Source organism: Strix uralensis, chromosome 7 (assembly GCF_047716275.1).
Source record: "Strix uralensis isolate ZFMK-TIS-50842 chromosome 7, bStrUra1, whole genome shotgun sequence".
NCBI classification, from domain to species: Eukaryota; Metazoa; Chordata; class Aves; order Strigiformes; family Strigidae; genus Strix; species Strix uralensis.
Genome location: NC_133978.1, coordinates 11,229,706 through 11,256,779, shown reverse-complemented (window position 1 = coordinate 11,256,779; position 27,074 = coordinate 11,229,706). Strand labels below are relative to the sequence as shown.

General features: G+C 39.0%; 1 protein-coding gene across 6 annotated transcripts in view; it reads left to right on the top strand.

The window, feature by feature from the left end:
• Nucleotides 1–27,074, top strand: part of GRID1 (glutamate ionotropic receptor delta type subunit 1) — a 551,826-nt gene that overhangs the window by 200,373 nt on the left and 324,379 nt on the right. For all 6 annotated transcript variants that reach the window (XM_074874413.1, XM_074874419.1, XM_074874415.1 and 3 more), the window contains one exon: nucleotides 23,254–23,538. In XM_074874413.1, coding sequence (XP_074730514.1) covers nucleotides 23,254–23,538 — 285 coding nt within the window. The remainder of the gene's footprint in view (nucleotides 1–23,253; nucleotides 23,539–27,074) is intronic.

Genomic DNA, 27,074 nt, shown 5'->3' with positions numbered 1-27,074 from the left:
ATCGAATCTTCATCAGAAACATGTGAGACTTAACCAGAATGTCAGACCTCCTGTGCTACTTTACATTTGTGAGATATGTGCCACTTATAAGCTTCCCAATGCTGCTCAGTACACTGTAGCACAGAAGAACCCAAGTGACTTCAAAATGACCTAGCTCACATACCAGCAGCTGATGCAGCTGTTAAGCTGCACGGTGTAGACAAAATGTAAAGTCCTTTTGCAGGTTTACGTTGGTTCTGATTTTCATGTCTTTCCAGAGATGGCAAGATTTGGCACTACTAAATCTTTAAAAAAGTAGAAGTAGCTTTATAATCAGCTTACTATTCTTTTGGTTTTGTTTGTCATCTTTTCAAGGAACTGTAATGAGATATTTTGCTGCAATACCGCAAATGCAATTTCTTTAAAATAAGACTGCTGCAGTGCCTTTCGGATCTTACGAGAGCGCTTGTGGCTTTTGCCACAAATGCAATTTCCCAAAGCAATACCCAATTAAATGCATGGTTATAAAACAATGTGAACTTCACCAAAGGGAGAAACATTGGCTCTAAGGTATAGATATTTCTTCAGAACGTTCAGATGATACTATTATAGGTCAATGGGTTACAATATGGAAAAATTGTGCTCTGGCAAACACTCTCAAAAGCAGCCAGCAGTGAATCTAAGCAGTTCTGGAGAAAGGAAGAATGGAGGTGAGAAGCTGTAGTAATTAGTGAGCTGTCCATGAAAGTATGTGAAACACAAACCATCAGCATAGCAAAAACCCAATGCTGAGATCCCCCCAAGTTCTATACTATAAATAAGTGTTTAATATTCTTATCTCTAATCTGGATCTGGGAAGAACAATTATGTATGGGTGACACGTTCAGACTAGAGAAGGCAGTGACTTCTAGCAAGAACATAATGACGGGTGGAACTCACTGCTGGGACTTGCAAAGTTGTGCTTGTGGAAGAATAAATTTCACAGCTGTATTGCAGTTTATGGGAAAAAAAAGGCCCCGAGTGTCACTGGAGAGAGGTCAATGTAAGCATGTTAGGAATGTCATGTTTTTCCTCTTTCATTTCTGGTACTGTGTTTTGCGAAGATATGTGTGACACAGGCTTAAGTATTCAGTGGGAAGTGAAAGCTGGTTAAAGATGTGGAATAGAGCAGAATTTTGGAGCTGTTATGCAAAAAGAGAGGATTCATAATTGAAGGAGGGAAGGAGAAAGCAAGTGGGATTTTGTTATTTTAACTCCATAGGAGGCAGAATCAACGATTGAAAACAGCAAGAATTTTTCTGAACTCATGAAGCTAACCTATTGAATGCTTAGGATCTCACTAGGATTTTTTTTTAAGAATTAGACTCTATAAGAGATAATTAGAAAATGCACAACTACATTTGATAGGATTAAGAAATTATAAAGAATTTAAATCCTCATGCTTCAGCACAGAAGCTAATGAATACGAGAATATTCTGAACAATATCACAGAATATTCTGAAGAATATTCTTATATTCTTTTATGGGACTTTGGTTTTGTATATGTCTGCAAAAAACTTTGCAAGATTTAGTGAGACTCGTGGTATTGGTCACAGATATGGAAAAGACACTGGCCGAGACAAACCTAGCTAGCTAATGATAGATTCAATATTGTATTTACCTTCAGTAGAAGGTGGTGTTTACACAAGGAGTGCAAAATTGAACCCTGACAGAGGAACAGTTAGAGGATAACAGTAGTCCACAAAAGGTCCCCAAAAGTTTTGCTTCAAAAGAAACTTCATCTTTAACCTATCTTTTAGTAGAACTGTGACAGATGACTGCAAAAATATGTTGTGCATATTTTGTAAAAGAAGCGAGCAGATCCTGGACTTTACAAGAAATACATGGACAATTACTTACATTAAAATAGTTTATAGGAATTTGGATTTTCGGTCATTTGCTTTTTATAGCATCTGCACTGTTTTGTTTTCAGTAGCCAAAAATAATATTACTTGTGATTCTGCTGTGCAGAGCCTGAAATGTCACGACAAGCATGGATTTCTCTTCATGCTGTATTAACCACTCGACCAGAATGCAATTGCATGCTTCATCCAAGTACTCCAGGAAAACACAAAGAAAAGAAATAAACAGAAATGACTATACAAAGGAGATTAGATGTTACTATCATTCATCTGTATAAGATATCCATGTGACTCCTTTACTTCTGTCTATGTGCAGAGATCAGAAATAAAGTTTCCCAGCTAAATCCAACTGACCCTATAAGTAACAAAAGTTTAGTCTGTCCTGATTTGTGTACCGGGCTTAAAGTGCTGTGCTGATTGTGGCACTTACTGCACTCTAAACAAATGTTGGCATTCTTGGTGAACTAGAAGGCCTGTCATTTTTGGATAGGGTTTCTGAATGACGGTGGCTGGGAATTGTGTTTGACAGATTCAGTCACCATTTTAGCTGGCATGTACCCAAGGCGTAGAAGGGAGCCAGGCAATGCTTTATGCTGGAGGCTTTGTATAACTTGCCCTTGAGATCTCAGACTCTTCATAGTGAAGAACTGAAGCAAGAGGTTGCCAGCTGATGCTCACCCCAAACTGAGTTTGTAGAGGCCAATCAGTTGCCAAAATATTATAGCTTACAGACCCTTGAGAGAAGTGACTGTCTTGTGGGATGAAGTAGCAGATGGGCTGTATGAAGTGTCAGGTGTGGGAACTGGTTATTTAACTGCAGCTGAGACCCACAGGATCTGCTGGCTGCTTGGGGGTGGCATCAAGTGTGGGTCAGTAACCAGAGGACTCAACCTGAGTCCTGCCCGAGTCATGAAGTGGTGAGGGAGGAATGGGAAAGCTTGGTAGGAGAGGGACCAAAAGTCTTTTGGCTTGATGAACTCACCTAGCAACTTGTCAAGGATTGTCAGAGCCTGTGATGGCCCCTGGCTGATACGCTGAGAACCTGCACCCCAGAGAGACAGTCAACCTGAACATCAGCCCACAGGGAATACAAAGTGCTCTGTGAGAATTGTATCTGTTTTGGGATTTATGGCATAGTTTAGTTTACTGTATAGGCATGTTAAAGTTGGCCTGTAAGGAATTTACCTTTTACTGCATCAACAGATGATATATGTGTATGTTAGAAAAAACACTGTATGTGCACTTGTGAGTTCGTGGTGTCCCAAATTCACCTATGAGAAAGCTTGCAGGTGAGTGTGAGAAAGGATGTTTAGCAATACTGATTTGCTCTGGAGAGATGGGAAGTGTTTTGTGGACATATCCATGTATGGTCATCACTGCAAATCAACATCATGTTTGCATGAACTCTTTTCCTTGAGGGCTTCAGATAGAACATGAATCACTGTTACTCCATTTTTGTTTGTGCTGCCCAGTGGTGATCTATGGGAGTGGACTGCTGGGATCAACGTGTACTAGAGATTTCAGCTGTAACCTAACAGTAATCAGCTGAGAATGCAAGTTCCAGCTGAGTCCTGCTGGTTTTCAGTTTCAGAATCAATAAAATTATTCTGCATATTTCCTTTTGGCAAGTATTTAGGTTGTAAAATTAAAAAATGAAGAAAAAAGGTGTTACCTGGATTGAAATTTCAAGACTAGATTTAAAATAAAAATTGTTTAATCTTTGTTTAGAAAAAAAATTCCTATGTTCTTCATATGAAACTTCTTGTGGTCTATCTTTTGCTTTGTAGAGCTTTATATTTAAATTACTTCAACAAGGGTCAGTGGGCAAGAAACTTGTCACTTCAAAATACTTATTCTTTTTGGATCAAATTTGCTTTTCAGTACATTAGCACATCGTGGGGCACAAAGAGACCGTTTAGCTGCTTATTTCATATGGGCCTCTCCATGTACCCCAGGTGCCTGTTGTCACTAGAAGGCTGTGTTGGCTCCTGGGGATTGGTACAGTCCAGCAGGTTGGACTCTGAACATCTTGTACCCAACGTTAAAAAGGGTATATTCACACAACATGAATGTTGTCTTCCAGTTAATGCAGAATAGGGACACGGCTAGCTGAGAGCATTGGTAGAAAACACTGCCTTTCTTTTTGTTGTGCATTTCTCTGTTTGAAAATCAGTCTATGAATTGAATGTTACCTATATGTGTAATAGTTACTCATCAGTTGTCCATGTATATGAAGTATTATTCTAATATTATGTTAATGAGTCATTGTTGCATTTAAGGTGATGAATTGCTTTGGTAAGAGATAAATCTTACATTCTAGCAGGTCCTCAGAGATTAGAGGGGCTAGGGGCGGCTGGACTTATCTCTTAATAGGTATGCCAATTAGGGCTGTAACTATAGGTCTGACCCAGATGCATGAACAGTCTGTATGCTGTAGGTCTGGTTGCATTCGAGAGAAGCAGTCAGATTCACGAATAGTACGGTTTATTTTTATGCAACATCTACAGATTCTTTAAGATTGCCTACGATAAATGGCACAGACTGCAGGTTGGCTATATAGCACTACACAAAAAAACCCCACTATTGCAGTCACACACACTTAGTTCCTGGGTAATCACTCGGTGTAGTCAAGGGAAATCTTACCAAAAGTCATCCCTTCGGGGGGGGCGGAGACCACAAACCAATCGATCTGTGTCTCCGATTTGGTGTCGGATTATCGTCCCTCCAAGTTAGGTACAAACTTGGGGTAGTATTTATCTTAGTATGTATGTGTAGTGGGTAGGACTGTAGTCAAATCATTATCTTTTGAGTAACAACACATTACATTCCTTGGTGCGAGGGGTACAGCTTGTTTTTGTGGGAAAAAGAGGGAGGGTGAGACACAAGGCCGGCTGGCTACTGCAAAAATCCTTGAGATAAGCAAAAGAATGGGACCATGCGGCCTACACCTCGCTTCGCATTTCTCATTGGTACCACGACAAACTCAAATCACTGGACCTCCATCCTGTCCTGTGCTTGCTCTGGGCACCCTGTGTCAAGGAAATGTGTGTTTTACAGATTTCTCACTATTTTGCCTTTCTCACATTTCCAACACTTAACAGTCATCTTCATTCAGAGTGCATATTTTCAGGGAAAAGATGGCTATGGTGCAAGTTTTATGTGATTTTCTCTATTACAAGTAACCTGGTTGGTCAGTTTGAAATCTTCAGACTTCTTGAGTATAAGAGATCTTTTTTTGAGAGCTTAATTCAGCTGCTACCAACTTCCTACTCTGCTGCCAACCTGAGCATAAATAAATGATCAACATGTGTTCAAAAATGTTTTGCCCAAAATATGATCTAGTTGTTATTCTCAAGATGGAGCTAATGGACTCTACGCATACTTTTATCTAATTTGTATAATCTTTCTGTTTTGCAGTTTTTGTGACACTTTACCTGATATATTTGGTCATTGCTCGCAAAAACCTTTTCATCCAGTTTGGATATTCAGAGAAACTTAACTCCTAAATTATCTAAAAACCTGTGGTCAGTGCAGTTAATCTGGAAAAAAAGTGATACACACTCTTCCCGTTTAGAACCCCCCCTTTTCCCCCCCTTAAGTACAGCACAATGCAGTCTCCTGCATGCACAGAAGTCCAAGGAGGTTGGGGAAATCTTAAGTGAGAAAAGAGAATGTTGCATTTCATTACATTGCACAGAAATGTCTCTTGGAGTTGAAGGGAGGAAAAACAGTTTTCCGTAATTGTCGAGGTTCCCTGTCACAAAGTAGGTTTAAATGTACTTGACGATCACTCTCCTGCTGGCAGGATCCAGTCACGCAGCTGACTAGTAACATCGTGCTATGCTTTGTTGTGGCCACCAGGCCAAGGAAGAGAGGAGGGAATGTGTCCTTAGGGTGTTGACCTTGGTCTCCACAGTGTCCAGGCTATGTCTAGCATGTGGCAGCCACCCTGTCCTAGGAGGGGGATGTGAGGAAGGAGCATCTTATATATGCCTCCATTACCCCTAGCTTTAGTGTGTAAAGTATGCAAGAAGGAGCTAAATTTCCCCCAAACTTTAAGCTTGCTTCAGGCTGGGGCTTCATTAACACCCTCCCTTGGTAGTGTGGCCAAGGATAACGTATTATGCCTTGGGCTGTACAGCTAAGGAACCCTGTTATCAATGGAAAAAATCACTTTTGTCTTGTAGAACTGAGAAATACTTGTCAGTCTAAATATATATATATATATATAAAAAAAAAAGATCTCCATGGAGTTTGAGTAATAAGTGTGCAAGGTCATTGTCTGCGAGACAGATGGTCTCAAGATGTAGCTTTGGACTATATAAAAATATTCTTATCATGTAAAGATGGAGAGTCTCTCTGACAGAAATCAGCTGACATGTTTTATCCAGGAGGTAGTTTTCCTGGTTGCACAAAATAGTTTCATCCTGGTGAGTGAATAAATTCCATTTGATTTCGAAGAAGTTGCTTATTCAGATGAATCAGGTCCAAAAACCAAGCAGTTCATAGTACTGTAGAGAATGCTCAAGATCGGTATAGAACTCACTTTAAGTGATGTGGGAGGGGTAAGTACGTGCTTTCTAAAGTGTGTTTTACCACAACTGTGCACTTGCATTACTGAAAAACCTCTCTGTCTATTAAGATTTTGGGAACTTTCTAAGCCAAGACACTAGATAGACCTAGCTAAAAATTCCATTGTCCTGGTCCTAGCTTTAAAATGTAATTTGAGGGAAGATAAGTGAGCTGTGACAAAGGTTGAAAGGGACAACAATAATAGAAGGCATTTAGATAGGCTGCTAATGTGCCAGCCTATCTTGGTGATTCAGATCTGTGACGAGAAGAGTCTGAAACTAGCATTTCTGGCACGGGAGAGAAAAGGAATTTTCTGGTTGCATTGACCTTAACATACCTGATAAGAGAAAAAAAAAAAGGGGAAACCAAAGCGTAGCTCTTTCCTGAAGATTGAGGGAGTTCTGTAGTGATGAATTATTTAAGTCATGGGGAAAATGCGTCTGCTGGGCTATGAAGTTCATATGAAAAATGTTGTGTGTGAATCATTTTATTTTGAAACTTCCTTCAGAATCAGCTTATTTACAATGTGTGATTTCTTTCCAAGATCATGAACTCTATACAAAGATATAAACCAGCTGAAATTTCACTTTAAAAATGGGTATTCTCCCTTCCTTTTTTATTTTTGACAGAATTTTTTAGTGATAATATAAAAGTAACAATGGAAAGATCCACAAACCACCTGTGATTGTGGAAGGCCCTTGAAGCAAGGATTGATTACTGTTTATGAAAAAATCAGTTTATAAAGACCAATCTCAAAATAAGGCAGGAAGTTAAGTTCTTAGTGGGGACTTAAGTCAGCTGATGACCAAAGTGTTCTTCACAAAGTTGACAATATTATAAAATCATCAGAAAAGATTATAAAAGCAAGGTCTTTCACCACTCATTTTAAGGAAAGAGACATAAAAGGTTACATGTGGGAAGAGACACTGTGGTCCAGGCAAGAAAGAGAGGGAAAGAAAGGGGCAAGTCTTCAGTCTGAAGACATCACATAAATCTGGAAGAGTCATCCAGATGAGGCTGATGTGTTCAGGAGACTGGAAAAGGGGTGTTAGTATTTTTACACTATTTCTTGCTTTAGCAACTACTTCAAAATCTATGGTATGTATTTTGACTGTTAGAGATCCTTGAATGAGAAATTATAGCCTAGTCTAGCGCTCATGAAATTGGATCTTTGGGAAAGGGTTATTTTAAGTAAATTGGGAAGCTTGGAGAGCTAATAGTAACCATTGAGTCTGCAGAACTAGACTACAGTGTTTGAGCTCTGGGAAAACTGCACCTTCATGACGTGTCTAGAGAACTAATCTCAGAAGGCAATGCCTCACTTCTGGAGAGATTTGGGAAACTTTAAAAGTCCGTAATGCGAAGTGTGTAGGTTATTAGAAATCAGACAAGTGAGATTCTAGAGGGCAAGGTACCGTCAGACCTGACTATTAATTCCTTCTGGCCTTCCACCTTACAGACAAGTTACTTTATGAAAACAATTTGGTGATTTTTATGAGAAAACAATAAAAGGTATAAAGAACGTGACAATTTAGTTGGTGTATATAGCACATATTCTGGATGGGACAGTGATTTTACAAAGATGACGTACAATAAATAAAAAAAATCAGAGCAAATATAACAATCATACAATAACTGAAAAAAACCCCTTAGACCTGCAGGGAATATAACATAGTTATTGTCAGTATGTCCCCATGGTCTGAAGCTGACATTGTGTTGTCTATGATGCCCTGCTGTAACTTGATTTTTAGAAGTCCTAGAATTTGAGTGCATCTCTCACAGTAAAATTCCCTAATGGTTGGGACAGTGTGAGAATCACAAGAAGGCTGTAGCTACTGTGACTGACTAACATTTGGCTTCTGAATTTTTTACTTGGCTTATGACTTGAGCATGTGACTATAATACGTATTCTCAGAAAATCTGTGTGACCCAATAATGAATGCACACTTAGAGATATAGTAAAAGTCTTTAATGAGAAGTTGGTGACCTATGAATAAACTAACAAAAATCCTCATTTGTGTGGTACTTCTGATTAGAAATTCACTTTTCTAATAAGTCATTTATTATTTCGTAACTGGTAAAAAGAGAATTGATATTTGAAGGCAGGATCCTTCTCTGACTTACTCTTCCTGCTTCTGTATTTGAGATGCATCTTTTTCTTAAATCAGTTCCTCTGCATGCCCAGGTTGGAATTTGGTGCGAACTTCTTTGTTATGAGGTCTGTCTTGTCAGTTTAAGCATTCCATCTGTGTTTAACTCTCCACACAAGCAATGCTTACTGGTGTTACAATGCCCTGTAGAAACAGATTCAGGAAGATGCAATATTGGAATTCCTTAGCAAGCATTGCATGTCCTGTCACATGTGATAATGTCTGAGTAATGGTTTGTTCCTTAGAATCAGTTCCTCTGACCACAGCACACTAGTAGCTCCCTTGGTCTTCCATAGGATTCATTCAGATCCTGTGGTAGGAGAACAGGGACAAAATTACTTTGGTTTTAGTCCGTGGCTAAGTTACATGGAGGTTTTATATAATGCAATTTTATGAACACAAACATAACAGCCAGTTAAGCTTTATTAGTAACATAGTCTAACACCTAATCAGAAGTGTAGTAACGTATTTATGTATAGATAATGTCATGGGGCTCAAGTTATCCTCTATTGTTTACAGAAAGTTGACAATTTTCTGTTAAGTGGTTACTGAAATCAGATGAAGTTGAAGGAATTGTGTAACAGCTGAGAGCAGAGCCTTTAAGTGAAACAATATTTTTCAGTGGAAGGTGAGGTATTTTAATAGCAGATCCTTTGTACGTGGTTCCTTTTGGATTAGTTGTTTTAGGCTTGCTTACTGAGGAAATATTTGGCTTTTTAATCTCTCTTCCATTGTGAGGTCTATAGCCTATTTTATAATATAATTTAATGATTAGTTTCATATATATGACCTGATATTTGCCTCAAATTATTCAATAAAATGTGTAATCATTGCAATTAATTACAGGTCTGAAAATATGATGCTTTAGCATAATTTAGTAGTGGCATCAATTTTCTTATTAATAAAACATTTTAATTGTTAGCACAGTATTTTATCCATAGAAACTTGATTACAAGAAGCACTTTGTGTAATTGTAATGAAGGTGAAGAAGAAAGAAATATAGAGGACAGAAAGCTTAAAGTGAAGGTCAGATGGGCTAATTAGTGATGGACACCATTTAAGGCAGAGTAGGAGACTAGTGGAGTAAAATATTAATACCTATTTATTTTTATTCAGTGAGTACTGTATAAAGCTGATTACTATTTCCATGTGGATTTAATACACCTGTTTCACACTGCTGGGTTGCTTTAGCAAGTAATTCTAAGGCATATATAAAAAAAGCCCCATAAAATTTGTTCTGAATAGCTCACTGAAACCTGAATTACATTAGCTGGTTCCTTCACAACTATGATTTGGGTACTTTAAAAAACAGGAATTCTGGGGTTTCCTAGAACTTAGTCACTAGCTGAACAATGGAGAAGTAAAACTCTTGTACTTTAAATAAATAAAAATGCAGTCACTGCAGTACTCCAGTCCTGAGAGAGATCCCACAGCATCACTGTGGGATTGTAGCCCTGTGACTGCACCCACCCTTGCTGTTGTCTCAAAGAGCTGTGAGAGGGTTCCCCATCATGCTGTCCTCTTGCCATTTATATATTTGTGTGCACACGCTTGACGTGGGCCCCCTTCTGTCCTATTTTGCTGTTTTCAAGATCTCTCTTGTGCACATCAGCCTGTGCCCTTGTTCATCAAATTGGTTCCCCACTTCCTCACTTGGCTGTCATTTCCCTTCCCCGTTGCTCCTAGTTTAAAGTTCTTTTTAGTGGTTTAGCCAGCCTGGTGGAAAAGATGCTTTATACCACTGATTGTATAGGTCCTGTCTCTTCCCAGAAGTCCTTGGTCTTGAAAGACGCTTCCATGGTTGTAAAAGCCCCATTGTTGACACTAGCTGTGGAGGCAGGCATTAAAACCACAGGCTCTGTCTACTCCTCTGCAGGCCATTTGTATTCACCAGCAGGATTGCGAAGCAAAACACGGGTGTCCTCTTGCTCTTGGCCATTGCTCTCTGAGCCATGTAGTCATTCATGCTTGATACGCTCCAGGTCTCCTTGGCACTAGCATGGGTGGCCACATGGAAGAGCAGCAAGGGCATGTGGGTGTGTGGCCTTCGTGTGCTGGAGAGATGTGTGCAATAGAAGGAAAGGGAGGGAGACTTTCAGAAACTGTATTGCTGTTTGACAGGCACGTGGAAAGAAAATGTATCTAGCAAAGAGAGAGGCTTGACCACCTCTGAATGACTCTTGATTTGCCTTTTGGTGTGACTTTTCTTTGAATTTTCCACCTTCACAGTAGGTGTAGCTGAAAAGGCACTCACCTCTATCAAACCTGTCCATCACTCCAGAATACCTGGTTAGTTTTTCAAATTGGTGTCTTCCCTAGAGCAACTTTTATGTGTAGAGAAACCCTAGGTGCAAGGTGTAATTAGTCCAATTTTTAAACAATTTTGAATAATATGAGATTAAAGAAATGTCCTGTATCTGTGCTGGTATGAAGTAAGCCTGGTTATCCACAGCATAATATCTGTTTATTCACAGAGATTGAGGTTGAGATGGTTAAAAAAATAAAAAGTTTTAAAAAAAAAAGTGTAGTCCAATGTGGGAGCAACTTTCAAGACATCAGGTCTCATTTAAACATCACAAGAGGAAGCCTGGTCTTCTGTTGTTTTACCCAGCCTCTGAGTAAGATGTGCATAAATGTTGAGACTTTTTGGAAATCTGTCCTAAGGTTCACAGTGGGAACTATCAGGTGTTAAACACCTGGCTAATTTCATGTATTCAGATAAGAACTCTTGAAAATTTTGGGTTTTGATGTTTTTCTCTGATTTGACTCATGCAGAGTTGAAGGGGAGAGAGAAATTCAGAGTAATGGTCCAGTAATTTAGAGTAGACTTATTAGGTATTAATAAAGTTATGTGTGGTATCTGAAGTTACTCTAGGGCAACTGCTAAAAGGAAAATTGGAGAATGCAGATTTGCAGTATTTTAATGCCACTAAATTGTAGTGCTTGGATGGTCATGGGGATTTGAGATCTGTAAGAAAAGTAGTTTTTATGTAAGGAATACTGGTGCTGAGTGAGGACAGGATCTTTTTCTTAGTATTGAGCAAAAATAATTTTGGCATTCATTATGTGTTTCATGGGTGAGGAAAGAAGAAAGTGCTCCTTTTAAAGTTGATTTTAGAAGATGAAATAGCAACTTTAGACTGTTGCTAGGCTTGGGATATTTGCATAATCCTTGAATGCAATTGTAAGTATGTGATACATTGTAGAGGTCTTTCAATAGATCAGCCCCTAAAACTTGTCAATAAATATATGCTATAAATATGTACTGAGTCACAGCTAGATTCATAAACACTCCCAAGTCTTTCAGCAGTTGGCATAAATAAATGAATGTTGTTTGGATAAGTTGGCTCCTTCACCATGGGCGTGCTTCCTTGGCTACGTGAATTGATTTCTGGTGTCTCATCTGCCTTACATAATATTGCTGTCCATTTTGCTGGTAGAAGTAACAGCAATTGGAAGAGGAAAATCACAGACAGGACGATAAGTTTTAGGGCTGTGCATTTCTTGAGCTGGTTGTTAGAGTATGGAACTTGCTGTCTGTACGTGAGGCAATGGTAGCTTTTGTGAATTTACCTTGAGTCTTAATGTTTAACTTCTCATAACACAGCAGCTCTGATGGAATGGAGCCTCTGGGGTATATCTAACGCTAAGTCTCCTGCTTGAAGTTTAGGTCAGAGGATGTGAAATGTTGCTTTGGAGTGATATTTGCTGTTGTTTGAATTTGTTGTTTTTATATTGGTGTTTTACTGATGCGCAATGGCAGATTGGTTATGGAAAAGTGATCATGTGCCAGTGTTTTGGTTTGCTTAAAATTTCTAGATGAGTAGGAGTGTGCAGTGAGTGGCACGTGCTTCTAATGTGCCGGGGAACCAACAGAATAGAGAAATCTTTTTTAGTCCAGAAGCAATGTTGTGATGCTTAGACTGATGTTCATTCCTCCTGCTTTCAGCATAAGGCATGACAGGAAGAACAATTTCAGGAGGCAAGGCCCCCCCACTCCCCCCAAGTTTCTGTTGGCACTTTTTGTGCATATGTATCATTGCCGCTAATTAGACAGGCAAGCGGGACTAACATGTTCCTTGCTTGTGAACACTGCTCAGAATCCAGATGTGTTTCTTGGTACCATAGAACTGGGAGGTTTTACCAGCTTGTCTAGAGTTGCTACATTTGACTGCTTTTTGTAAATGGCAGGAGAGTGTTTTCCTTTAGTGCATGCCAGAACTGAGCCCAAGCCATGCCGATGTTGAAATATTACTTGGTGTGTACACGTAAAATAGTCCCAAAGGAGGCGGCAAAGTCAAGCATCACTGCAGAATGTTAGTGAAGGTGTGAAAAAATACTTCTGTAACATTCTGTTTTGTAATGAAAGGCAGGTGAAGGCAGTAGAGGATGAGAAAGTGCAGTTTATTCTGTGTTGAAGGGCAAAAGAAAACATAATTATTAAAAAACTTGCAAAGAATGGAAATCAAATATGCAGTATTCAGAAAAGCATCTGTTTATGTCCCTTGAATAACTGATATGGTTTGCAGTTAATTCTACCTCGGAACTAGTGTTGAAGGGGGAAAAGGAAAAAAAGGCAAAGCTCATTCAGTTCTTCCTAGTGCCTTAAAATAGTATTGATGCTATAGTGATTGATGTGTAGCTCTGTAAAACCATGCTCTATTCAAAATTAACAGAAATGCTTATTCAGATTTTTAAACATCATGCCAAGCTATGACTCCAGGAGAAAACCATTACTAATGGAATTACATTTTGTTGAAAAAACAGAAGTACAGCTATTCTGGAGAATTTCTGTACTGTCAAGGTAGTAATTAGCTGCTTTATTGTTGGTTCAGAAAAACAAGAAAATGTTTCAGATATGTGATATTTGACATCCTTAACCAACCACATCGCTAAATTGCTGTCTAAAATTTTTTAAAGTATTTTTTATACATACATTATGTAGTCTTTCCTAGCTCAGTCTTCCAAATCCACCCAGCTGCAAAGCCAATACAAACTTGGCTATAAAGCAGATTATTAGCTATAAAGCTGTTTCTGCTCTCAGAGACTCTTACCTTCTTGGAGGAGCTAGAGAGCAGTATCAGATCTGTCTTTTGTAAAAACAAGGCCATCTCTTATCTGTCACTAGTGCTCTCAATTAATGCACTTCTATCAGTGGAGTATGCCTTGTATTGATTTTGTGGTGGTAGCATTTCTGCGCAAAATGTAGAGTGTTCGGTGAAGATGAACCTGGAAACCCTGCTTGGAAAAGAACTGGTGTATTTGTTGACCACTTGATGGCATCACTCAGTTGTATGGAAACTAAACTGCTTTGCCAGTAGAGCAGTTTTACTTGTGTGCTTGGTGTGAGAGGACTTTCATGTTTTATTTTAGACTGTTAAAGATTGAAGAGAGCTATTAATATGCTCCCATAAAATAAATGAAAGCCACAGCTCAAGTTTTGATAACTGTTTTCCCTCTCTGTGGTATATTACTTATCATTTTGAAATAATTTCTTTATCTGCATGAATGCAAATAGAAGACTAGTCTAGATTGCTTCTCTTGCTGCTCCTGGTTAACTTTTCAAGGCTGGCAGCTAGTGGTTTAGTGGGTTGGTACTGACACAAAGAATGTTGTCATGCACAGAAATGTCCTTTTGGTTTGCTTTTCCAGGGAAATTGCTTTAAACCTCCAATTGTTGCAGTCAATATGCATTCTAGGGAAAGGATTTATGCAATTTTGTGTGTTCACTACAGGTCCTATAAAATAAGTGTTTTGCAGCCTTCAGACCAAAAGTAGGTGATCTGTCGCTGTGTGTGCAAGCCAACAATGACAGTTTGCTGAAAATGCTGAACCATGGGGGTAATAGAAGAAACAAGACACAGTGACTATTATTTAGAGGAAAAGGACAGTTCTGGTAATGTCAGGGGAGCTCTGACAGTTTATACATGCTGAGAATTGGCCCACAAGACATCAGGTAGTAAAGCATATAGTTGAAATCAAGTTGAAGATCTAAATGCTGCTTCTCCTATGCAGCCAGTGTCAACGAGCAGTTACGAGGCACCCTGTTAGCACTCTGAGCAGTGACACACAGGAGATGGAGCCAGCTTCTGACCCTAGAAGAGGTAAAGAGGCAGTGTGGGCAAAGCAGCACAAGGAAGGTGATGTCACCAGTGTGCCTCTGTTCTGTGAGTAATGGTTAGCATGTTTCTGAAGGAAAAAAAAAACATATAAAAACCCATTCCTTTTTTTTCCTTCCCCTAGTCCTCGTTGTTCAGCTCAGGCTGCTGAGTGCTGCATAAAACAATAAAAGCAGCCCCAAAAATGGAGGAACAATCTTTAATAACACTTTTTCTGAAAATTTTTTGGGAACATTTCAAAATCTCATGCTTTCCTTAGCTTTTGAGGTGTTTTTAGATACTTTTTCAGGGATATTCTGATATACTGATTACAGGTACACTTAAATATGCACACTAACACATGCAGGTACTGGTTTTCTTGAACTTATGTGCTGATTTTCTGGAATCTTTTCCTCATAACTGTTGGCCTACTGAAAAAATCATCATTATCTTAGAAAATGTAAGTGGTGATGCATATCTAATTTTTGGATCACAGCTTTGATCTGGCCTGCTGTTGGAGGCTGAAGTGTCCAGCTATAGGACTTTACCCATACGATTTAAGATAGGTTTTTCTAAAAGGAAGAAAGAAAGTATTTATCAACTGACTTGCCAGTCTTATTTCAGTTGCTAGGATTCTGTTGCTAAGAAAAAAACACCTAAGATTCCCTTATCTTATGTTTTCTAAGAAAAAAATAGGTAATGAAGGATGCAGAAAGAATTCAGAAACAGGCTAAATGGTAATTATTCTGTTTCTTTCCCAATATATTATCTCGTGTAATGGTTTTGGTTGGTAGTTATTAGGAGGCTAAGTAGCAAAAATAACCCCATGGAGGGCTCATAAAGACAGTTCCACTGCTGGCAAATACTGTGTTTCTTCAATAGTTGCACTAAAAGGAAAAATGAACCTGTCACGGGTCAGCAATGAGCTGCTCCAATTTTCATGGAGTTAGTAGTAGTCTGTGCCTCTCTGGCAGCATCTTATCCATGTGTAGATGCTAATGATCCCGCTACAGCTTGGCTTATATATTTTTCAGCTTTGCTGCTATAAGTCTTGTGATTTTAGGGACCATGGCCCAGGCTTTATTGCTGTTGCCAATCGTTTGTTAAGGACCTTACATCATATATTTACCCAAGGGAATGTATCAGCATCTTGTCTAGAGATGCTCTGGCAATGTGGGGTGTGTGTCAGATTTTGAAGCAATTCCTGAGCTTGTGAGCTGGCAGGAGAAGGTACGCTTGGCTTCTTGGAACTGGAGAGAGCCCTGCACTGATTTATTGTGAATTCTTTCCAGTGTGGGTTTCATGGCTTCAGAAAAAGGACACATAAAGGAAGGCTTGTTTGATGTGAGACTCTAGAAGATGGGGGTTTTGAGGAGGCAAACATTAGAGTTTTCTTTGTCTTTGTGTTGGGTACGTGGTTCCTTTGTTTTAAGTTTTTATCGTGTTTCTCTGAAGTCCAGGAAGAATGTTATCTATCTGACAAACTCCAGGCATGTTCTGTCCTCTCTGGTTCTCAGACTGGTTATTTATTTATTTATTGAAAGTGAGTCTGCAGTATTCATTGGTGGTGGTTATATTTGTATTTTGAATGCTGGGCTAGTCACGGATGCTCTCCAAGGCCCTTCTCACAATGCATTATTATACATGGGGAATACTTTCATGATTTGAAATTCTCATCTCTGGTGGAAGACTTGACATCTTTGGGCTCGGAATGCTAACAAGCGGGGGAACACAGTTGCCATCAGGAGCTATGGTGAGGCTATGTCAGACTTCCCTGTGGCTTCCAAAATAATTGCTTCAATGACTGTGGGATCTAAGAATGCCTGTATCCTGGTCCCAGATGCAGAAGAAGAGCTGTTTAAATGAAAGGGAGGAAATATTTACTGTTCTCAAATGTTATATCCAAAAAACATATACATCTAAGTTGGGATGGTTACGGCTTTTGATTAGCTTGCTTTTTGCATGAAACCACAATGGAATAATTGTGAACTTGCTTTCTTGTTTCAAGATGTGTTTTGTTTTGATTGAAGGTCTGGGTAATGGAGTAAGATATATTCATCTTCCCTACATATAAAGTGATACAGCAGTAAAAGTGCTACATAAAAGATTTTTGGTGTCTACATTTGTTATCTTTTCTCTGTATTAACAGTTAATCTGTGACAAGTAACTATAGCTTTGTGTAGGGTTTTCATAATAAAAATAATAAATTCTTAGGTGTTTTAAGAAACATAGTGTAAGTACAGAACATAAAGTTAAGTCAAAGCCTACAGAAATGGAACAACAAAAAATGTGTTTATTGCTGAGTATCCAAAGGAAGGACAACTGCATAGCATATTACTTGCCAGTGATGTGAATGCATTATGAGTTGTCTTTCTCAGTTAATGAAAGAACCTGAAGAGTAAGCAAACATAAAATGTAAAGATAGGAAAAAATTCTTCGGGAAACCCCGTTTAGTGAAGCATCAGGTTCAGTGAGCGCTTAAACTAATTTTGATGTTATCCTTAATTCACCAGTAGTAGGAGTGAATCTTTCTATAGACCGATATTTTTAATAGAAGAATTTTCAGTTATATGAATAAGATTATTCTATAATTTTGTCTGCCTTATGGACTGGTTTTGCACAAAAGCATTTAAATTTTAAAGGCCTTTTGAGGCCTAAAGATAATTAAAATGTAGGTAGGTAATAGTCTTTTGCCATTTTTCTGTGTGACTGAATTAGCTGTAGATCTGTGCCCTGACTTCATAGAAATTTCTCATGTACTACAGCAGAAACATTCTGGTTTTGTTTAGATATGCGTGAAAATGCTCACTTCTCTGGCTTGTGTTATTTTGGTTTTAGCTGAAGGAATTTTATCATCATCCTCTTAATTTTGAAATATTGCTTGGTGGGCTGCAGTCTTTTTTATATCATCATCCTTTCTCTCTCACCTCAGTGCTCCAGACAAGCCTCCCAGAAGGATATTTCCATTTAATTTAGGAATACCTCTATGGATGAGTTTCCCCATAGAACTTTAATCTTGATTAAAGATACAGATTATCATCTTTCTGAACTGATATATTTTTATCTCCAAACTACTTGCAATTCTAGTGTTTCACCCAAAACTTTTATGTGTATCTGTTTATATAAAAATTGGCTAATGAATGAAATTCCTGATTAAATTTTGTACACATGAATAATACAATAACTAATTCCTTGTGTGTTTATTTGTATATAGCACATGATATGCTGCATCTGCTTGCTAGGCCAATTGGTAGATTTGCTAACTATGCACTTTCAGCAGAATAAATTACAGGCGTTGATAATGTCATGGAATACTAGGACTTAGGTTCCTGAAATAGATGCCACCCCCCTCCCCCCCTAAATTTGCTATGTTCTCTGGAATTCGATGTTTTAATGATAAAATAATGATAAAATGATTTTTTTTTTTTTCCCCTACTGGTTTTCAAAGATAAACAATGGGAAAAATTAGTTTTTTGCCAGATTGACTGGGACAATAGTACTAAGGTAAGCATGAGGTCTCTCATCTCATCTCAGCAGGATGGTAGCTTTGAAACCTAATTACAGACACTTAAGTGCCAACTTTGTTAATCATTTCATTGCAGAGTACTACACAAGAAATATCAGCTATAAGCAGTGTGGTTGGATTTCCATTCTCTTGCCAGATCTGAAGTTCTCTTCCTTTATTTGAAGATCTTTCTGAGCAAAAAGACAACAACCTCTCAATTTTCAAACAGTGAAATTTTTTAAAATGCAAGTTATTTATGATTAGGATGATTCTCCATTTGCAGTGCAATAAAGAGCTTGTAAGAGTTAGTCAAACTGAAACAGAAGAAAAAATGACAAGTAAAAATAAAAAACAATTCAGAGAGAATTTATCAAATATGATGAGATGTTGTCCAAAGTGGTAGGACCAGCTATAGTGATATACATAAGCGAGAGACAGAAAGGCATTGAAGTTTGAAGAGGCAGTATGAATGCCAGTAGGTGGATATATTGTTAGGTTCAAAATTACAGTGGCAGCTCATCTATTGATAATTGTGGAAACAAAGGAACAAGTTTCTACCCTTTTCTGAATAATGGGAAACCACTGAAAGGGAGACTGAAAGATGGTCATATTGTCATGTTGCCAGGAGCAAGATAACAGTTTTTCTTGGAGTATTTTGATTCCCTGCAGTTTGGAAAGAGAAGGATTTAATTACAGAGAGATCTGAGCTAAAGCTCTTAATACAAATACCCATATGAGGATGATGCCAAACCAGGACTTTGCCATCTGCACCTGTCTTCAGAAATAGGACCTTAATATGATTGTAGCAAAGTAGAATTCTTGCAACATCTCGTGTGCAATGAGGAGTCCCACTGATTAAAAAGGTCATATGGATAAGGTACAGTCTGAAAAATAATAGCTGCTCTTCCAGGCTTGAGTGTGGTCTTAATGGGATACAACTGAACTTAGAGGTGTGGGTTACAGAATGAGAGAAAAGTTTAGTATGTATTGCTATGATGTAAGAGTCAAGTTAGACTAATGGATGTTGGAAGATGCCCAGCATATATTAGCCTGTGTTACTTCTGCCAACATCGTGACAGAGATGACACAGAGAAGCTAAATGGAAAAAACCAAGGCAATAGATGGAGAAGAGAGGAGACAGTGTCTTGGGAAACTCTGTAATGGAAATAACAGTTCAAGATGTAAAATTTCAAACAGATGTGGAAAGGGGAGTTAATTGTATTAATAATTTGGGAAACTTCAATGAAATCCAAGTATGAGTTTGAAAGATGATCTGTTGATGCAGGCCAACACTGATGGACAAATACCATGACATAATTTAATCTGCTCAAAGAGATGAACACAGTTTTATTCTTTAGGTATAGTGATGTTCATGTTTTCATCATGTTAACATGACTATTTCTTACTGTGTGGTTTGTAGGATGTTGATATCTTCTTAAAAAGAAGCCTGATGGTGATGAAGACATTCAGTACAGTAATAATTATTGCTATTCATATAGCAGTGAAATTTAGAGGCAGGATTGCTAGAACATTGTGCCTTTTCATCTGTGGGACAAATACTTTGAAAGTAGTATTTCTTGAAACTTATCTATGTAAATATATCTACATGATAGATAAATATGAAAGCAACTTAGTTATAACAATACAAAATTGCTATAACTACAACTGTAGTAATTAAGGATCACTAAAGATCTCAAGGTATTTTGATTCCCCTTTCCCTTATGTTAGTATGTTGACATGAACCATGGCACTTCAAATCTGTATTTCAGCTTTAAGGAAATTAAGATGGGGGCTATGAAATTCACGTGCAAAAATTGTGGGTTCTTTTGAGTGCTTACGAAACTGCAGCTGACATACAGAATTAGTGATTTACTCTGTCATATAGTCAGGGATGCTTGATTGTTGCTGAAAATCCATAGCTAGTATGAAGTAAAACAGAAAATTACACATCTTTTCTCATGTCAAAGTTTTGTATGCAAGAAACTACAGGCATGTGGGGGGGAAATCCTAAAAAAATTGTCACCAGTTTGCTTCTGGAATTGTAGAATCCCTGAGCATTCTCTTGCTAAGAAATTTCAAGATATCTTAAGAGTTAATGAGTTTTTTAATGAATCTGTTATGTAGTGGCTCCCCATTGTGTAACTCATGTGGAAAGTAATGTTTCTTCTTTATGTGCTGAAAGCTTATTCTCACCCTTCAGTGTAATAAGTGTGGAGAGGCTGAAATTCTTGGAATCCACTGTATTCTTATATAGTGAAAGTCTTCTATTAGAAAGATGGCATGTTTTGTTTTACATTCTGTAATTTGACTAAAGAAAGCAATTCAGAAAACATGAAACCTTTTTCCCTTAGTCATTCCAGTTTTTTATTGTCTGCTATACTATCTCAGAACAGAGGCATGAGGAGATAACACTTACTGTGTATCATATGCTTTCAGGCAGAACATAATCAATTGACAAAATATCAGAATGTAGAAGTGTATTGACTAGTTGTTCATTTTAACCCATTGACACAAACTACAATACACTGGGAAAATGCCTCAACCAGAACAGTCTTTGCTGAGATATTTCAGCTGTGTTCGGTGGGCTGTGCTGGGAGATTAGGGGGCCCATTTACTGTGGTCTGTTGTATTTCTGGTCTTTTTGCTGCTAATATCTGAGCAGCTTTTGATTAGTGTCAACTGCTGAATGAAGTTATCTCTTGTTATACAACTGGTGATCAGCTCTGTATTCTACAAATGAGTGACTCTCTGAATGCAGCCTCCTATCAGAAAGGGCTTTGCTTTTTCTCTCCTTCTGTCTGCTTTGCAAGTAAATTGTTCCTTCTACAGACCCATGTGGCTTGCTTTTCTCACCCTTGGTGACAGCAATGCTTGCTGGTTGGTGATCTCTGCAGGGGTTTATAGCTCAGCTCTGCTGTTCTCTCCCTCTGTTCCCACTTCTCTGTTCCCTCCCCTACTGTGACTAAATAAATTACCTGTATGACATGTTCAGTTTTCTCTGGCAAGAAGCCTAGGAAATCAAATCTGTTCCCGAACCTGGGTCTCCCATTTGGCAAATGTAGTGCCTCCCTGCTGTTAAATCAGGTCAGCTCTCAGGAAAAACAAAGAACAATTTCATATAACTATAATCAACACAGAGTAAATTTAGATAATGCAGCTGACATATGTTTATTGTAAAGACCATCAAGGAAATAATTTTAAAAGCACTTCACGTTGCATTAGGATACATGTTGAATGTTCTGTCTATAGAGAAGATCAAAGATTTTCTTTCTGTTATCCTATATCAAAGTGAAATTTATTTGTTTTCTGTCAGGTCGAAGAAGATATTTGGTGAAATGTTTCATTGGTTGCATTAGAAACAGTTTTATGTATTTGATTACTGTGGCTTTATGTAATTAATATTAATTTATAATTAATTGTTAGTTATTATTAATTATTCATAACCTTTCCAGTCCCTTTGACTTTTTGGCCTCTGAAAGTAGAGATAAAAGTGTTTAGAGGAGGAATAATAAATTCTTTTAATACATTGTGCTCATTTTTCTACCTTTCCTCTCAGTCTGTTTCCACTGGAGATGAGAGGCGGTGCGTCAATAACGGGGTGGCAGCATGTCTCTCCTGCGTTACCAGACCTGACATGTGCCCCAGTACCGTGGCTCATGCCCTGTGTGGGCAGCCTGCTCTCTCCCATGTCGAGGCAGTCACCTTGTATGGGGGAAGCACCAGTGCCAGCAGCCTCCCAGCTCCAGCTGCAAGCTGAATTTCCTGCTCAGCTGCTCTGTGTGTCCTGGAGGGGCTCTGAATTACACCCCAGAGGCTCTTTTGTTTACCCACTGTTACAAGCTCTGGGACTGTGGAGCATCTCCAGCCGTCTCCTGTCTGGCTTTATTATGGTGGGTCTTGATCCCGAGGAAGCAGAGTGGCTGTTTTTCTTTGGGCAGGCTGTGCTTGTGCAGGTGGTTGCTCAGGGACTGAAACCCTGAGCTCACCCCCAGCCCTCTTCAGAGGAGGAGTAGGAAGTTCCAAGTGCCCCTGGTGGACCCTCAAGGCTGGTGCAGCGCCAACCTACGAGCACTCCCTATGCTGAGCTCCCAGTGGCTGACTTTACTGCCACTTATTATTCAAGAGGATAGTAAAAATGGGCATCAACAGCTGCTTTATAGTCTTACACACTCCTACCACCACCACTGACTAAATAGCTGCTGAATTATAGCTGGAGGCCTTGGCTGGAAGCATTTTCCAACCCCAGCTGAATACCAGGTTGTCTTACCTGGAGGAGTCCTGGGAAGAGTGAGACGTGTGAGAGGCTGCTGGATGTCCTGAGTGGCAGAGCGAGGCTGTGCATGGCTCTGCCCAGGGCTGCCCAACCTGTGTGGCCTGGGCCACCTGACTCACCTAACACTTTGTGCTCAAAAGTAGATGGGCTCAAATGTATATGCTGTGTTTTCAAAGAGTATGTGCTTTTCCAGAGCTTTTTAAAGACAGCTACAGTGTTGTTAATAATTGTTTAGTCGTTCCTGAGTTGCCTTTGTTCTGAGTGCCTTTGTTTTTTCATTGCTCTGAGACGCATAGTGAATGTTTTTTCATCAATTTAAAAATCCTTCAAAACTCTGTTGTATGAGACAAATCCTTGAAACTGAAAATGCTCTTTATTTTCTGAAGTCTTCATCCAGTGTGCACAACACAGATTAAGAGGTCAAAGCAGTGAAGTGGGTTTTAAAAGATGGGAATTCAGTTCCTTCTTCCACCAGGAATGACCTGAAGCAAAGGCCATAATCTCCATCTGCACTGGCTCCTGCCTGCAGAAATGACAGCAGTAATGTTATCTGTCCTCAACTTTGTCTTATCAATACAGGTTGCAGATACTGTCTCCTACTGTAAAGGTACAGGATGTAACTCTGAAATGTTTCAGTTTATCCTGTAGTAGAAATAATTTCAGTTCTATGTTAATGGTAAGGGTAAAGCCTGTCTTGTTCCTGTCTTAGCATCTAAGTTGGACAAAATAATTGTTGAGCTTGTTCTAAGCCTGCTTTATTTCTTGTCTTCTCCAGCCTGTGACCTGATGACCCTGGGGATCTTAGCCTTAGTGACATCCACTGGTTGTGCCTCGGCCAACGCCCTGCAGTCCCTGACAGATGCCATGCACATCCCGCATCTTTTTGTACAGCGCAACACGGGAGGCTCCCCACGCACAGCCTGCCACCTGAACCCCAGCCTGGAGGAGGAGGAGTACACGCTGGCCGCCCGACCACCGGTCCGCCTCAATGATGTAATGCTGAAACTGGTCACTGAGCTGCGGTGGCAGAAATTCATAGTATTTTATGACAGTGATTATGGTAAGTAAAGTGGAGAATTTCAGACACTATTAAATTGATTTACTTTTAACTGGGAGATGGAGAGGAAAATATAAAGGGAGGGGTGGAATATAACCTTCTGGGTTTGTCATTGACAAAGAGGAAAGTGTTTCAAGAGGATGCAGGTCTTTGGTTTGAAGGAAAGGTTGCTGTGAAAACTAGTTCTCAGACAAGCAGCAAAGTTGCTTAGCAACACCAGCCAAGACAGCCGAAGTTTGAATCATCTCACACTTTTTCAGTAAAATATTAATAAAGTGTTGACATTGATTGGCAGGGGTCACGAAGCTGTGCAAGGAAGTTCAACATGGCCTCTACCCATTCCCAAAAACCACTTTCTATAAAAGCTGAGTATTGTTCTCTTTAAAAATTAATTTTCACAATAACTATTACCATTTCTTTTTTCACATGCTTCCTCACACTATTCTCCATTTGGACTAAATTTCACAGCGATATACTTCCTGGCATTAAACCAAAAAGTAGAGTTAGCATTCTCACTACATCTGATGCATTTCCTTCAGCAAAATTTTTACTTTGGGCTGAAACTTGAGGAGAAGGAGTCTCTGCCCAAGCAAATTTAGTACCTTATGGTGGGTGTAAAGAATCAATGAAAAAATAAATCTCTCATTGTGCCAAGCTCTCGGAATGAAAGAGAACTGTGTGCATAATTATTCCCCCCCCCCACTCAACTGATAGGAGCACTGTTCCATATGTCTAACTTGTGGTATTTTCGGCACTGTCATCTTAGGATATAGGATCTGTAATGGGGAAAATAAATTTTCTACAGTATGTTTTAAAACCGTGCAAACACTTTTGGTTTAAAATGTGATGTGTAAGCTTTTGGCGTGGTGACTTACTATGAACAGAATACAAAGAAAGAAGTTAAGGTTAAATTGCAGTTGGAAAAATAGTCTTATGTGTATCTGAGGATATAGTTCAGATTTTATACATAGTCTTCCGCAACTGCAAAAATAGATCTTTATCTGCATTCTCCCTATATAATGACAGATTTTCAGTAGTGAATCAGAGAGAAATAACATCTTTGGTGTTGGAAGTCGGGAGACTTGTGGTTTAAAAAAAAAACAACCACCAAAACAAAAAGGTTATGCAAAGGGTCCTGACCTCAGAAGAGCTCTGAAAGTCTTGGGTGTGACTTTCTGTTCTCAGTTGTTAGATGTCACTTGCTGTTTCTTCAACAGGCACATTGAGGAAGATGAGGGTAATTTTAAGTGGGAAATCAACTGAGGCTGTAACATCCTTTTAATTATATAGAATTATTTTAAGTATGAGAAGTTGTCATAATACTTGTAGAGTTAAACTGTAGACTCTAGCATACCAGCAAATAAACTGTCATGCAATTACTGTCCCATGGAACGCTTGACCAGTGAGTTCTTTGAAAGCAAACACCACAAGGTATGTGGTAGGTGTTCTTTTGGTGGCCTTTTGGTGGTGATAAAGTTGCTATGTAGCAGAGGATTGGGCTTAAAAAGTTAAAATTATTCCAACAGTTTTTTCCAAGAATGAAAAAAAAAAAAAATTCTTTAAAGGATGTCTTAAAACGTGTTTTACAACCTCCTTTTATAGTTGTTTCTCTTCTGCTAATTTATAGCTTTAACCTTCCAAAACTGCTTGAGTTGGGGATCTTTCAACCCCTGGGAATCCTGGCCCTGGTAACACTCTATGTACAAACTGCTATCACCCATTTTCCTTGGTAGCAAACCTGGTTACTGAACTATGGTATTGCTTATTTGAGTGGTACATCCATGTTTCTTTGCCTTTTTCTGCAAAGGGTTGACATCTTGGTACCAAATCCTGAAACCCTTAACTGATTTTAGAGAGTATGAATTATGACCAAAGTTATCTTTTATCACCACAGACTGACCTTCAGTCTGTACCAGTAAGATACTAAAAGGGGTTGGAAAATTGTTGCAGTCATTCTGTTCGTTTCAGTGGGAGAGCATGTTGTGTACCGCAACTGTCCATGCACTGTTTCCTCCCCTCTTCCTCTCAGATGCGACAACCATCTTAGACTAATTCCACTAGAAGAACTTTTTCATAAGAATTTGGTGGGAGGAGTTTCCATAAAGAAGCCAACTGCACCTCTCCAGCTCTGGGCAGGCATCGGTGAATAGGGATAAATAACCTAGTTGCCAGGACAATGCATGCTGAGCTCAGGAGCAGCAGCCTGGCTCCCAGAGCATGCCCGTTGCCCTCATTAGTGACCTTCAGCAGATCTGGGTTTATGTGTCTCCAGCAGCGCTGCCTGCTCAGTGTGCAGGAGTTGACTGCTGGCCGTGAGGAGGGAGGTCACCTGAAGAACGTGTTTATGATTATGGAGAGTTTCCAGCACGGGGCTTTTGTGGTTTACTGGAATAAATGGTCCTTCTCTACCTGCTCTCTGGAAGTTATAGTATTCCCTTGAGTAATGTTTTAATTTGTCCATCTGCTGATCTCTGAAAATGATCCCTTGGTGTCCTCCTTGTGGAAACTGTCAGGTTTTCTAAAGAGAAGATATCAGTGCACAATTTAAAGAAGTCTCATGTTTATAGTAATGCTGTGCTATACTGGAGCTGAAAATTGTTTACCCTTGTGAATTACTTGTCCCTTATCAGACATACATTTTGGATTATAATTTCTGCGATGGCTAAATTAAGTAACAGACTTGGCAATTAGAAATAAAGAGTATTCACTGAACAGCCTAACAAGCCCCTTAATATTGTTGTGCTTACAGTAAAATACGCCTTGTTTTATGCTGAAGTTACAGATAGAAATCTGTATGCACAACTTCAGTGAAAGAATATGGTCCTTTCCAGTAAAATGCCTTAAGTTCTGTAACAAGAAATGGAGAGGTTTCACAGGAAAAATGCAGAAGAAAAAGTTTGCTAAATGGAGATAATAGAAGCAGGATACAAACTGTGGCATTCTACCTAATGTGAAACCAGCTTTAAGATTTTGTCACTTGTGGTGAAGAAATGGATAATAGCAAGAAATGGGTAATAGCCTGGTTCTGGAGAAGTGACCTTTCAAAGACCTCAGACTTGATAGTTGCAGCATTCAAACTCTTCTTGATGATACATTGTTCTACTGATGGGGGAAAGGTCAGTTGATACATATCCTTACAGTTCTCCTGTATTTGTATAAGAAAAGACAAGGTTTCTACAGATACTGCATCTTCATGACTCAGCCCTTGTTTTTCCACTTCTCTCATTTATGCTTTGTGCATAATTTCAGAAGTGCATGGAAATCTGCTCCCCATTGATCACAATGAGAACTTTTCAGCTGTTGTCTGATACGAAAATGATGGCTAGGCACTATAGCAATTCAAGTCATAGCTAGGATAAGTCTCCTCTCTTGCTAATGAGGTGTAGAGCTGCTGGAGCTCAAGGCCAGAGTTGAGATAGTCTGAGCCTTCGCTCTGTCTCTGCTATGCATTGCCAGGATCTTGAGAAGACTTTTTATAGCCCCTGTATGTTTCCCTTTCCCATCTGTGAAATGGAAAGAAAAACTTTCCTCCTAGTGTG